At 40.4% G+C, this 13,490-nt stretch overlaps 1 protein-coding gene across 1 annotated transcript in view; it reads left to right on the top strand.

Moving 5' to 3' along the window:
- Window positions 1-13,490, top strand: part of LOC124177767 (suppressor of lurcher protein 1) — a 354,466-nt gene that overhangs the window by 90,982 nt on the left and 249,994 nt on the right. The window contains exon 3 of the mRNA XM_046560556.1: window positions 3,299-3,479. Within this exon, the coding sequence (XP_046416512.1) occupies window positions 3,299-3,479 (181 nt within the window). The remainder of the gene's footprint in view (window positions 1-3,298; window positions 3,480-13,490) is intronic.

Raw genomic sequence — 13,490 nt, 5'->3', positions numbered from 1 at the left:
AACGGGTAAAAAATTCATTTCCAAGCTACCCAAAATGGCGGATGAAATTTATCCTCAGGTATAAATTGACTGCTATATTTCCTCATGTTCGAAATTATGGTCAATGTATATTTTTCTTATCAGAGGCAAACTCGTTTTGCTTAAACTGAGATTTTCACAGAATTAACTGGCATCGAACAACCCTTCAAATGTGGGAACTTGGAGCAGAAAAATTAGGCTCACTAACGTACTTTCTGAAATTATGTCTAGGTGGTTCAAGTGAATCTTCGACCGAGGGCTTTGTCTAGAGAGGGTGAAGTAGGTGAAATGCGAAAAGAGAGAGAGAGAGAGAGAGAGAGAGAGAGAACGAAAGAAGGGGAGAAAAAACCAAAATTCATTTTTTAATTCATTTTTCAAAGCAGCGGAGTAAAAGAATTATACCAAGTACCGGGCAGCGAGGGTGAAAAGCGGAGGGGCATCGGTTTTTTGCTAATTTACTAAAAGTCCCTCTAATTTGTGGTTCCGGAGCGCTATTAATTTACGGGCAGATAAAGTCACCGCCTTCTGTCCCGGATTTGGTTTTTCAAATAGCTTCGAGGGGGCTGATTAATTACGTTGCCATCTTAATAAATTGGTTTGTTTGGATTACCTTTAGGTACAACGGGCCAGCCGGCTTGGATCTTAATGGATCAGGTAATGAGGGTAATCGTTACCTTCTCCTTAACCACGGCTGTTCTTTCTCGATCCAGACAAATCGTACGAACGGTAGGAAACAATAAAAATGAAAGTACGCGAACGAAAAACGGTTGAATACAGATGAGAATACGCGAGTATAAAAAGTGACGTAAAGCGAGAAGTGTGAGTAACCGTTAGGAGAATATATTTGTAACTCCCCGGTAACCAGCCGTCTCTCTCACACACCTACGCAAGCATTTATGACCCGAAGCTTACACGTACGAGCATATAATACTTACATACCGAAGTACACACGTGACTTATTATCGGCCGAGCCGATTCCTCGATCTACTTCGAAATTCCCCTCAGCTCTACTGGGAGTCGTTATGATTAATACGAGATGGGGTGTAAATTGTTTGGGGCACTGGTGTGTCGTAGTGCCCTATCAAACCATGTGCGACGTATGAAGCGAGTATACGAATGGGATTACCTCCCACCCACGCCGAGGTGCATAAATTACGTAGCAGTGAACTTCCGGATAAAGGAATCGATTTTCATCTCCTCTGTTCTCATCTTTCTTTGCTTAAATTTCTACCACCAATATCGTTGGTCCGAGAAGAAATTCGTGTCGAAAAGACAGTCACGAGGATTATTATTCTTCTAGTAATGAGCATTTTTTTCTTCTTTTGGTACAGATACACACCGAACTTGCTGATCTCTGTCGGCTCATTAGTGCATTTGCATTTCTAGTGAAAAGGAAATCTCGATTTCATCGATTAAACCATAGAAAAAAATTTGTTGTATTCGGTCCTGTTGCACTTGAGAAATTTGAAAATTTTTCCTTCAAACAAGACGAATAACCGACATGCACCGAATGATATTACACTCCGTCATGCATTCGTACATCCATTTGGTAAACACGTTTCGGAGAAACTTCCCGGGCACGTATCTACAACGTCACATATGAGCAGCGTGGGAGAATCATAGGGGAGGATGAAGGGTGCTGCGGAGGGTGGAGCGGAATTAGTGAAATAACACGGGAGTTAATTGAAAAACAGGAAATTAAATTTTCGCAATTCCCAGCGTGGCACGGTCTGGTGGATAACGGGAAACGAGGAGCGTATACGTACAACGGGGAATAACTCGAAGGCGAATTATCGATGCCTTTAATCATTCAATATACGGATGTACATGCCTATGTATGTCGGGAAGGAGAGACGAGAACGTACATATTTTACCATTTCATGAAAATTCTTCTTATACACCTTCGAAACGTGATCGGAAAAATTTATGACGAAAAAACGTGTTTGGCCTCGTTCAGCTACGTGTCAGACTTTGCCTACACATTTAATACGGTTTAATACTTTGCGTTCTGATCAATCCCAATAAACGATCATTCCTTACCCCACGCTGCTCCACGCTATTTTATTTCTCAACTTTTCCGATATTCTTCATAATTACTTTCTTACATTTACATCACGAAACGTGGAATTTCAGTAAAGGAAAATTCAATATTTTAAGCATGGAGTCCAAATTTTCAAAATATCCAAGTTTTGTTTTATCACTGATCGATCTTGATATCGGAATACGCGACTTTAGGTTGGTCGTGAACCAGCCCTCGAACTTCCCGTCTTCATACTGCAGGTTCCAAGTTCACAGAAAATAAAGTGCTCGTATCTAATTCGAATTTTGAACTACAAATTTAGATTCGTGATTAGCGATTCAAAGTCCTCAGGTATCATATTACATGAAAATATAGCGATTTTTTTTTCTGTATTGAACCACTATAACGGATCCACCATTACAAATTTTGGAAGCCCGACCTTGGATTCATTATTCGTTATTAACCTAACCCAAAAAACCTCCGCCTATTAATTTCTACCAAAATTCGAATATTTTTCGTTTTTTTCCCCACTTTATTGGATTCGCTATTTTGAATTTTACAAATCTGACCTCAGATTTGTGATCGGTCACCCAACAGACCTTGAAGGACCAATTTTCATCAAAAATACAAATATTTATAGTTTTTTTTCAGCATATTGCATAACGAAATTCATATTTTACAAATCTGATTCTAGACTCGTGATCAGCGATCCGAAAAATCTCACGATACGATTTTTCCTTCGAATCGATTAATTTATTATTGAGATATCATTATTTTCGTACTATTTTTCTGTAATTTTACTATTAAAATAATTCAAAAAGTACTGAACCGATCAAAGCCAAAACCCAATCAGTTCGAACTTCGGAAAAGCCGCGCCGATTTAGAACACAAGCATTGAAATCCAGTAACTTGTTCTCGAGATATCGTCGGAGAAATAAATTGATCACAGACATACACATACATCCACATAAACGTTCATCTGAAAAAAATTGGAGGTGATTCTCTAGATCTTGAAGCATTGAGATCTAGTGAAAACTGAACTCTTAATTTTCGAGGTGATTAGAATAATTTATTCTTATCTGAAAACAGAGAAACGGGAATTTAGTAATCATAGCATAAATGATTCCCGTTCCATTACACTAAAAATCTCGCAAGTCTCGAACGATCACTAACAAATCAATATAATATTCGTGGCATACATTTATATCCGCACAACAATATGGTGACAGAATGTGATTGAAATATTCTTTCTTCCAATAGGTTGTGCCTGTGTCGTGTACAGCAGCTTGTACAGCCCACAAGGTGGAACCTTCACTTCGCCGGATTATCCAAAAAAGTATCCACCAAACCTGGACTGTCTACTCTACACCTTTACTGGACAACTCGATGAAATTATCGAGCTGAAATTTGATGACTTCAACCTGCACCGAATTCACAAGAAGTGAGTAAAATTTTTATTTATATTGTATGTATACGGATCCCATGCATTAGATAAACTTGAAACGCAACGAAGAGAAGAACGTATCGTATCAACTTTAGAGAAAACGATGTTGAAATTTTAGTCAAAACGTTGTTTTTTCAGATAAAACTATTAGGTACGGAGAAACAGAAACTTCTTCGAAAGAAATTTGTTCACTTTCATTTGCAAATACTTTACTGGTCTGCACAGCGTGTCATTCATGCCGCGAATCGCGAATCTTGTCTTTTTCTCAAGCAAGTCAAGTTCAAAGTAGAAGGCATTAAACGTTCCGATGCGGAAGCAAAGTCGTTCTCTAACAACAAGTGAAGAACACATCCTCGTCGATGGTAAACGTTAATAGCTTCGAAGATTGATGGATTAAGGTTGTGTTTGGCACATTAGAAAACTGATCTTCCCACGATATCGGCTCATTGTCGGTCGCGTCAGGAAACGGGGGTTACATGCCAGCGGTGAGGGCGTGTTAATATTTCATCCCCAGCTAAGTAGGGCTCGACGAAACCTTGGCGCGAAGTGCTACGGCAGGCTATATATAAATAACTCGGATTACCGTTGCCCTGAAATATTTAGTCGTAGCCACGATAGAGACGGGACGCGTAAACAGGGTAAGTATGTGAGGACGCGTAGGACGCGATGTGTGATGTCGCAAAAACGAATGTTGGGAAATGGTGCGTGACACCCGAGACTGTTGGAAGGTTGTCGAAAATCGTGATCGCAAGGCGATCGGAAACCCGAGTCAAGGTCTCGTTAAAACCTGCTCCTTCTCATCTATCGAAACGAGTAATTTATCCGTAAGCGTGCTTTAATTCGCTCGCTTGCGTCAAGTTTAACGATCACAGCACCCGATCCTCTGCTCTTGAAGGGTTATTTTCATAACAATCCTTATTACCCTGTAATGGAGTCACTCCCCATCCGCAAAATCCACTTTATATGCTCACCATTAGAGATTGAATCATTAAGCTCCACGCTTGCGGCTTTTGTGTAGACACATACTTATTCACAAATCACCAGCAGCTACGTAAGCTAACATCAACCCTTCACCGACAAAAGCTTAGCAGGGATCAGGTTACGTCTGTTAAAAACGACGCTAATCGTGTACGTTTTTACTTTTGCACAATATTGTTAAGTTTTGCTGCTTCATTATCGCATCCTGATGTTTCGAAAAGGCACAAGAAACGGTGTCTTGATTTTGGAAACTTTGCAGCGATTTTCGCGGTAATGAACTCACGGTGAAAAACATCTTCGACAATGGAAATATGGAGTGCTTGAAAACTTGAATCTAAAGTGTTAGTTTAAAACATATCACATAACATACATATTATGCATATAAAATAACTGTCTAATTCCAAGTCTGAAGATTAGAGGGGAAATGTTACTAAAATTTTTCTTCGTACAACGGATGATACATGCTATCTGCTTGTGAATCTTGAAACAGTGAAAAAATAAACTCCTTTGGTAATTGATCAGAATTCGGTGACAGTTGTAGATCATGGTCGAATAAAGGTACTTTTGATCTCTGATCTGTGTTGGAACAAGGCGGAAAAAGAGTTTCCTTGTCCCGGCCACGGAAAATTCTCTCAACCCTTTAGACGGCTCGCAAAAGGGTTCCCAGGAGGGTGGTTGAAACGAGCATGTGGCGGCGCCGACCGAGCGTGACCGGATTCATAATTCGCTTTCTCGCTCTAGCGGATCTCCAATTTTAACTCATTTTTCGTTACGTACGTATGTGCGCATGATGTACACATGCAGGCAGAGTAACTTATTTGGGATATCGAATCCGCATGGGATTCGAGTTGTTTGTTCAACGATCCAACGACGCATTTTTCAGACGAATCTGATTATGAGTCACCTGTAATTAATTTTGAAAACAGAAATCAATGGAAACCCTGTCGCTTTCATGTTTCGGGGGTAAATATTGGCAGAAAAAATATGCAAACGGGGAGAGCACGTAAAAAACTTTCTGATATCGAGAATGGGCAGAGAAGAGTTAGATTGTTTGAAGATTTTCTAAAAATTTAATCTAAAAGTCTAATCCAGTCTTTCTTTTAAATGTAATTGAAACTATTCCTTCGATTGTTTAAACGAATAACAAGAATGTATTGAGTTAAAATTCTGCACTTAGCCAACCTTATCCAGTGAAAAGTGTTCGTAGATTATTTATTTCATATACTTGTCTTAGATTTAGAGTAGATTTTGAGTTGAAATCAGTTGAGTAAAGATGCCCAGATGTTGTAATCTTGCAGTATTTTAGCGCTGAAAGGCATGGTAATAATTGTCTAAATTATCTTTCAGTCGTACAAACACTCGAGACTTGGCCCAGTTGTATCATTTGCGAGGCTGATCAACTGCCGGAGCTTCCACTTATACTACACGAATACATTCATCAGCCTCCATTAACTCGAGATTGCTGAAACAATGACTCAGGTCTCTTTATGCAATAAAACGCTTCAATTGCGGTAACTTGAATGAAAAGAATTTGTGGAATATCGTTTTCTTCGGGTCAGAGCAATTAGCGATTAGCAAGAATCTCTGCAACGAAATGAAAACGTCTGACGAATATGAAATATATTGAACATCGTAAAACGTGCGGTCGAAATTCTCGTTTATATCTTCAACGTGCGGGCATCGAAACTGAATAATTTTCGATACGACCTACAGAGATTCCGTTCGTCATTTCGAGTCGCAAAGAAGCTTACGCGTTAGCATCGGTCAATATTCCCTGAACGGAAAATCAGATCTTAAAGATATCGGAAAGAGGCTTAGGCGACTAGAAAGAGTTTATATGATGTCAGGTTGGCTGATAAGTTAGGTACGGAAATTGGATCGGTAATTGCGTATATTCTATATAAGGGATGACAGCCCACGAAATTTGAATCAATGACCGAGGGACTTAGGATTAAAGTAAGACTTTAAGCTCTGACGAAAAGTTATTAATAACTTCAATAGTCTTGTCGAGGATGCTGCTCGTACAAATTAGATTTTGAGAGATAAGCAGATATAACAGTAAAAAATTTCAGCAACTCAACTATCGAATTAGAATGCGAAGAGTTGTCTCAGTCCGAAGATCGTGTTTTTTGAGCTTGACGTGAAGTTTCCTCGAACTTCCATTTGCGACTTCTTTTCAAAATTGCGACCCTGATTCAAACTCTACATTCCGAAAAACTATGGACAGCGGATATTGTGAGTTCTTGTTACCACGGTAATGTTTCGGCACTAAGAATCTTAGAAGTGGGAAAAGGATCGATCACTTCGGAAGGCAGAAGTTCAGGGTCAGATCGAAACAAGACACTTCGTAGCATGGCAACTGACTCGACGATCTAGAATCTCAGGAATGTCAAGCTTAGCCCGGTGCCAGGAAGTCCCTGTTCTTTCTTTTTTCTTCTTCTTGTGTATTTGTCTTCTATCTTCATTTTGTTTGCTTCGCGAAAAACAATGATAACACCAGCCCATCGTTCACCCACGCCTCGGCATTAGACGGAGGTTCGACTCCAGCAAAATGAACTATTAATATTCGCACCGGGGTCAGTAGATCTGGGATTTATAAAGGTATAAAAGGTATACGATAATCGTAAAGGGAAAGAAGATAGTAAAATGGCACAATTGTCAATGCGTGAATTTCAGTTACGGTTCTTTAAGGGGTTATATGGGTTTCGATGGTTAAAAAAAATGTGTTCTCTAGTTTTTTAAAAGTTTAATAAAAGAATTATCAGATTCAAACTTACGGCATATGAGAGAACAATATTTGAACATTTCATAAAACTTGCATTCAAAAATTTTGAAAATTCGGCCGCTCAGAACTGGTTTTCAGAGACTCGGTATTTTTAGGGTGGACACGATAACTCATGCTGGCCTTATCAGAAATCAAAAAACCAAATATTTTCTGTCAGTAGGTGTGTATAGCTTGCACTTGGACGAAGGATTCATAAAAAAAAAATTTTAATTTGAATTTTTAGCAGAGTTGTATGCAACTAAGTACAATTTAAGGTAAAATCTACACCATGCATTGCCTTGTAAGATAAATTGTGATCAAAGAAGAAAAAAAATACTTTCGTTCAAGTACTAAGTAATCCTATGTAAAAAAAGTGTTTAAAATTTTAAGAAGTTTGGTGCATTAGTTTCTGAAAAATCGTGGCCACTGACTTTAAAAATATACACCGAGAAAAATTTCATTTGTTATAGTAACTGGAAAAATCGAGTAAAACAGATATCGTTGAAAAAACTGTTTGAATATTGTTGGAATTACGAAAAACGAAGTACGCGTAACCATTTTGCGCTATTGTCGATCTTTTTTTGGTAATTGCAACGCAAAATCAGTTTCTTAGGTTTCCAATTGACTTGAAACTTTGGAAAAAATATTCTTGACGAGTTGTACTATTGGATAAAAAAATATTTAACAATGAATTTCTTGAAATTTCAAAACCCATGTAACCCCTTAACAAGACCGAATAAAATAGCGTGAAAATTAGGCGCGGTTGTTTAATTCGCGAGGGAGGAAAACTGCCGGGTTATTTCCTGCTGGTCAGGATAACTCGTTAGAAGTACTTAAAAGTAAATCGAGATTTAATGTAGCCGGGTACAGAGCGCTGGCTTACCTACCGCCCCGGAAATCCAACGCGTTATTAAATCATCCAGAAGATTCTATACCTCACACACCGAGAAAAGGCGAATTAAAAGAGTAGGGACAAAAAGCGGTGTATACGCGATATATTTCCACATTGTTAGGTGAAGATTAATCGCGAGCTACAAATGAGCTCGATCCACCTGGCAAAGTAGCGCAAATTGAGTTGATTCTGCCCCGCATAATCGTTCCTCTGTACGCCAATGTTAGCTTTGTACAAATTCTCGCATAAGTTTCGAGCAAACCGATCTCTCAAAGCGGCGAATAAACAGGACGGCATTGTTGTTGGGTTGCACGCGTGCATTGTAGGTGCGCCATCGTGTTATGTCAAGCTTAACTCTTGAGTAGAAACAGAGCTGTATATTGAGTTACTTGACAGTATCGTCTCGGAGTGAGTTTACCTCAGTCCAATGGCGAAACTTCGCCCTGGTAAGTTGTCCTCCTGGTGTTGTCAACGGCGTCGCACGTCTGGGTCACCGTGCAGGGTATATACCGAAGAGAAAACCGTAATCCGAGTGCCTGTGGCCGGGACTAAAGTCTTTGGAAATGTCTTTTGACGTCAGTCGCGGATAAACTTGACGCGATAGAGTGACGGAAGAGGTTTTTTTCCTACTTGAATCGCAGTCGACGAGCTCTGCGTACCGAAATTAGGAGGCTGCATACGGCGAAAGTACCGATGAGACGAGAGTCGTCCTCCTGCAGCGTGACAGCAGATAACGCCTGTCAGAGAAACTGCAGAGGCCGAACTGTCACCCTGTCCAAACACCATGCCCCGTTCATATAATCCCCCATAGGGCAACTGGAGGGCCGTCAACTCGTGACGTCTAGCATTAACCGATAACGACAGATCCGTAATAAAATTGGAATCGAATCGATAAGCAACTGTCACTCTTCTATAACTCCAGAGACGTGTACATATATAAACTTGGCCCGTGGCGAACGGTAAAATTTTACGCAGATTTAACGAGCTTTGAACTGCAGCTTGCAGGGTTGACTATTAAAATTATATGCCCATGGTAAAATTCACGGGAAGTAACGAGGATTTTCTGACAAAAAATTATAAGCGAAGCACGCCGGGTGTTCCAAATAAGCTTGGTAAGCGTACTTTGAGACTAACGATAAATCTTAGCTACATGACCGATCTAGAGAGTCTGTTTACAACAAATATTTGTAGTAGAGAAAATTAGCGTCGTGTGTTTATCAATCTTCATGATCGATTCTTGCACGAAATTGTGTATGAAATTCGTGTAATCAAGATTGGCAAACTCGTACTGCAGATTGTTCACCAACTGAATGGGCATTGAAAATAGTGGTTGGAAGTTTGGATTTCTCAGCATGGATATCTGACAATAAAAGCTCGCGATGTCTCGTGTCGGCGCCGTCACCCTGTCTGGATAAAGCACAATTGTAAGACGGATAAAACGTATGCAAGTCTCGAAGAGTAACAATACAAACAGACTTTAAACTCCTTGGATTCTCTCTCTGCGAAAGTTTCCGACCGCTGTACGAGTACAAGAAATACTCAGACTCTGGAAGCGAGACAACCTTGTGACAGAGTTGTCAGTTCCAAAAAGGATTACTTTACTCCAGCGCTCACCCTGGATTTTCGGGTTCATATACCTATTTTCCCGATTTAATCGCCGACTCAAGTGTCACCGTGACGAATTGAACATCGACTTGAACAAAATGTTAAAAAAATTCCGTACGTTTTAGTCGTGAAAGAATCAATATGCTACAAACTGCTATTGATTCGGTTATAACATTGCATATTAATTATTCAAGTGATACAACGCGAAACAGTTAATTCTGCCAGATATCTGTCGCAAACTCAAACAGTTTTAGCTGTTTTCCACGGTGAAATCAACAGATCGATGATCAGTAGCGATAACAACTGACAATGAAGACGGTACAAAATAAACGAGTAGCATCTTGTATTTTTCTATTTCAACTTAACCGCACTCATTATCAACATAATCGCAACGTTGTTACAGTCATACCATTACAACAATCAGCCCAGATTTCGACAGGATTTCACACAATGAAACCTTTGTGACCTCTTGAATATTCCTTTTAGTACCCACAATGACGTCATGTAGTACCAACATAGATATGCTCGCTTCAAGGGACACCTAGTGTAAATTTTGACGCGAAGCCATTCAGCCCGGGATACGACATTTGAAACGTGATGTGCTGAAGGCGATGGCGAACAGCGTCGTCTTGGCATGATTACTTCAAAGAGAAGCGTTGTACATAGTTCGGGTTGATTGCAGGTCGACGTAAGTGACTTGAGCGACAGAAGGTAGGTACGTATACCTCAAAGCAAACTCGAAACTGCGGTGTAACTAGCGACACGCGAGATCTTATGCTCGTTCAACTGGTCGAAATCTTCTTACGGTTCCCGAGTCTGCTCGCTTTCATACGAAATTAGCTTTCGCCATTCACTGGAAAGCGCAACTCTACTATCCAGTTGCAGAAATTCTATTCCGCTATTCTGGACCATCGAGATCGGGAACTGCTGATGACGTTGGCTGTGACAAGCACTCAACTCTACCCGTAATTAGTGGAGTTGAATCGGAGTTAGGCGCTTCGGTGACACTTTTCGAACGCGATTCCTTTCCAATCGCCGATCGAACGAGGCAGGACAATTTTCAATACTATTGGATGTCTTACGGTGCGAAGCCGCGAAAGTTGTGGAACCCGTCTCCGGTTCGCCACGTTTCACGGTACGTTATCCTCGCTGTACGCGCGTAAAAATCCTTCAGAGATATCTAGTCCCGGCAAAAGCGGTTGAACCGCAAGTTAAACGGCTGCAGGTCGTTAAAATTTACAAACCATTTTCCACGAGCGTTAATTGGAAAAGTATTCAGTGTGAAATTTTTCCGTAACCACTGCTGCACCCGAGCAGCAGCCAACTACTTCCGGAAAAGTGGTCTGGATCCGGTTGGTGAGTGTTTCTCTCATTTTTTTTTTTTAATTCTTCCTTCTTGCAGATAAATTGCAATTTGTATTTGGACATTTTTAAACGCTCGTAAAAAAAGAGCGAGTAAGGCTCAGAACCATGTAATTGGTTATCGAATTTGATCATCCTTTCGTCATAGTTTTGTGATATTCTAACTCATTTCTTCCTGCGTTAATTTACCAATTGTTCACTATTCGTCATGAGATTAATGCATGTTAATATTGGAATGCCAGTTTTAATGTTGATCGTTATTTGAGCAGATTTTATTACCAGTAGGATAGGACTAATTTCAACTAGAATTAAATACGTCGATTCCAGCAAGTAGTAACAACGTATTAGATAAGATTACTTGCTCAAGATTAGGCAGCCACGATTTAAGAGCCACTAAATCATTAGCGTTCACTTTAATGCGCGATAAAATTGATAACTACGTGACTCTCTTACTAAATTGGATATTGTCATAACTGTAGCTAGTTAACTTTTACCCCCTATTAAATTATACCCTTATCTATTGATTTCAGGAAAATATTTCCGAACACATGTAGGTATAATTTATCGTGAAATCGTTGACAGTCTTCGGTGTTAGTTTGTAACGAAGATAACGAACGATGGGAAGGAACGCGAGGTGGTCGTTTCTCTTCCGGTACACTCGGTTCGTTTCTCATTCCTTTCCGAGACGAAGGCTGGATTGATTGATTGCTAGAAAACGTGAAAATGATGCAAGCTAACGACCCACTGTACCTCATATTCCTATAATTCACACAAGCGATCGAATTTCCAAATTCGCTGTGCCACGACGCTTTTGCTACGAAAAACCTGGATACAAAACAACTGATTCACTAACATCGAATCCTCGTTGTCCACGTTTTGGAGCTTCGTGATTTTGAAATAAGGTGCGGGGACTGTGAGCTCAGAGCCACACGAATAGAATTCATAGCCGGGAGTCCATTCCCTGAAACGGAACGTTGATGTGTTGAATTAGTCAAACCGCAGGATTGTTGTAGAAATGGGCATTCGTGGTTGGCGAAAACTCGTACGGCTTATACATGCATAATGCATGCACCGGGTCGAAATCTTGCCGCTTGAATGTTAACTTTGCTCTTCGTGGTCTTCCGCAGCTTAATTCTCTTCACGCGTGTTTTAACATCGCCTCGAAATCATCTTAACGAAAATACGAATGTTCATCGTTGACCGGCGCAACAATTCTGTTTAACGATTGTTAAAAATTTCTTAAATTATCTCGCGCAAAGTTCAGAAGCTTGAACATCTTACAATTATTCTGCAAGTTTTTCAAGTCAACGATTTCAGATTCCATGTCTGTGTCCCATCTTGCGAGGATACCATCGATCGAAAATGATGAAATGATCTTGCTTCTCCTTGAATTTCGAGCAAATTGGAAACTTGAGGATGTCCCGAATGTCGACGATGAATAACTGCCAGTAGAAGCGAGTTTTGGATTGGTTGAAAAATTCAGAAATGATTCAGGGTGCTTGAAAAAATCTGGCGGAAGGTTGAAAGGTCCTCGTATTTTATTTCCTTTAATTTCCTCCGGTTTTCAACTCGACGCTTCAACGATTTCATATCCGCCCACAAGGCACTTGTTCGTGAGATCGTGCAACCGCCTAAAAATGGTAAAACCAGCAATTCTCACATCTGTAATTTTCCGTCCTTATGCCGTCGCACGAACAGCGGTACACGACACCGCTATGGCTGAAATTAACATCGAAATCCCCATGGCTCGACATGGCATGGGCGTGATCTTCTTGCCTTCACATCCATGCCCGCAGTCAAGGACCCAACACACATTTAGCCATCCACTCGCGCGTGCGACCTGCACTACGTTTTCACGTGTGCTCGGTGCAGCGGGTTCTCAAAGGTTGACAGCACCGGTCTTGTATTGTCTAGAGTCTAGACTCCAAACTCTGAAGTTCAGGTTTTAGGAGCAGCTGCACGATTGCAGCAAACCCCTGGCATCCGGTGTGTAGAGACTCGGCTCGAGTCTGACTGCAGAGCAATAATTGGAAGGTAGAAAGGTGTCGTTCCTTAGAGAGTTCTACTCTTGACGTCAAGATTCTCGCACGAGTTCAGGCACGAGTTGCATGACTTGGAAGGTGAATTTTAGAAAATTCTCAACGAGTGACTCGCACGTATTCTCACTAGAAGTAAAACTGACTTCGTTACAAACGCTGTGGTGATTTACTCACACGCAGGTTGGATAAGCCGTATAATAATTTTGAGAAATTTTCCATGGAGAAAATGTACCCAATAACTTTCTCATCGCAATCAATTCCAAGACAAGGTAAACGGACACAATCTTGCTATATTCTTGATCCCATCAGCTTGAAGTACTAGATATTCACGAATGATGAAACAAAAATTCGTTTATGCTCCGTTCTAA

This window comes from Neodiprion fabricii, chromosome 1 (assembly GCF_021155785.1).
Source record: "Neodiprion fabricii isolate iyNeoFabr1 chromosome 1, iyNeoFabr1.1, whole genome shotgun sequence".
Taxonomy (NCBI): Eukaryota; Metazoa; Arthropoda; class Insecta; order Hymenoptera; family Diprionidae; genus Neodiprion; species Neodiprion fabricii.
Note: the sequence above shows the minus strand (reverse complement) of the source record. Positions and strands in the feature narration are given on the sequence as shown.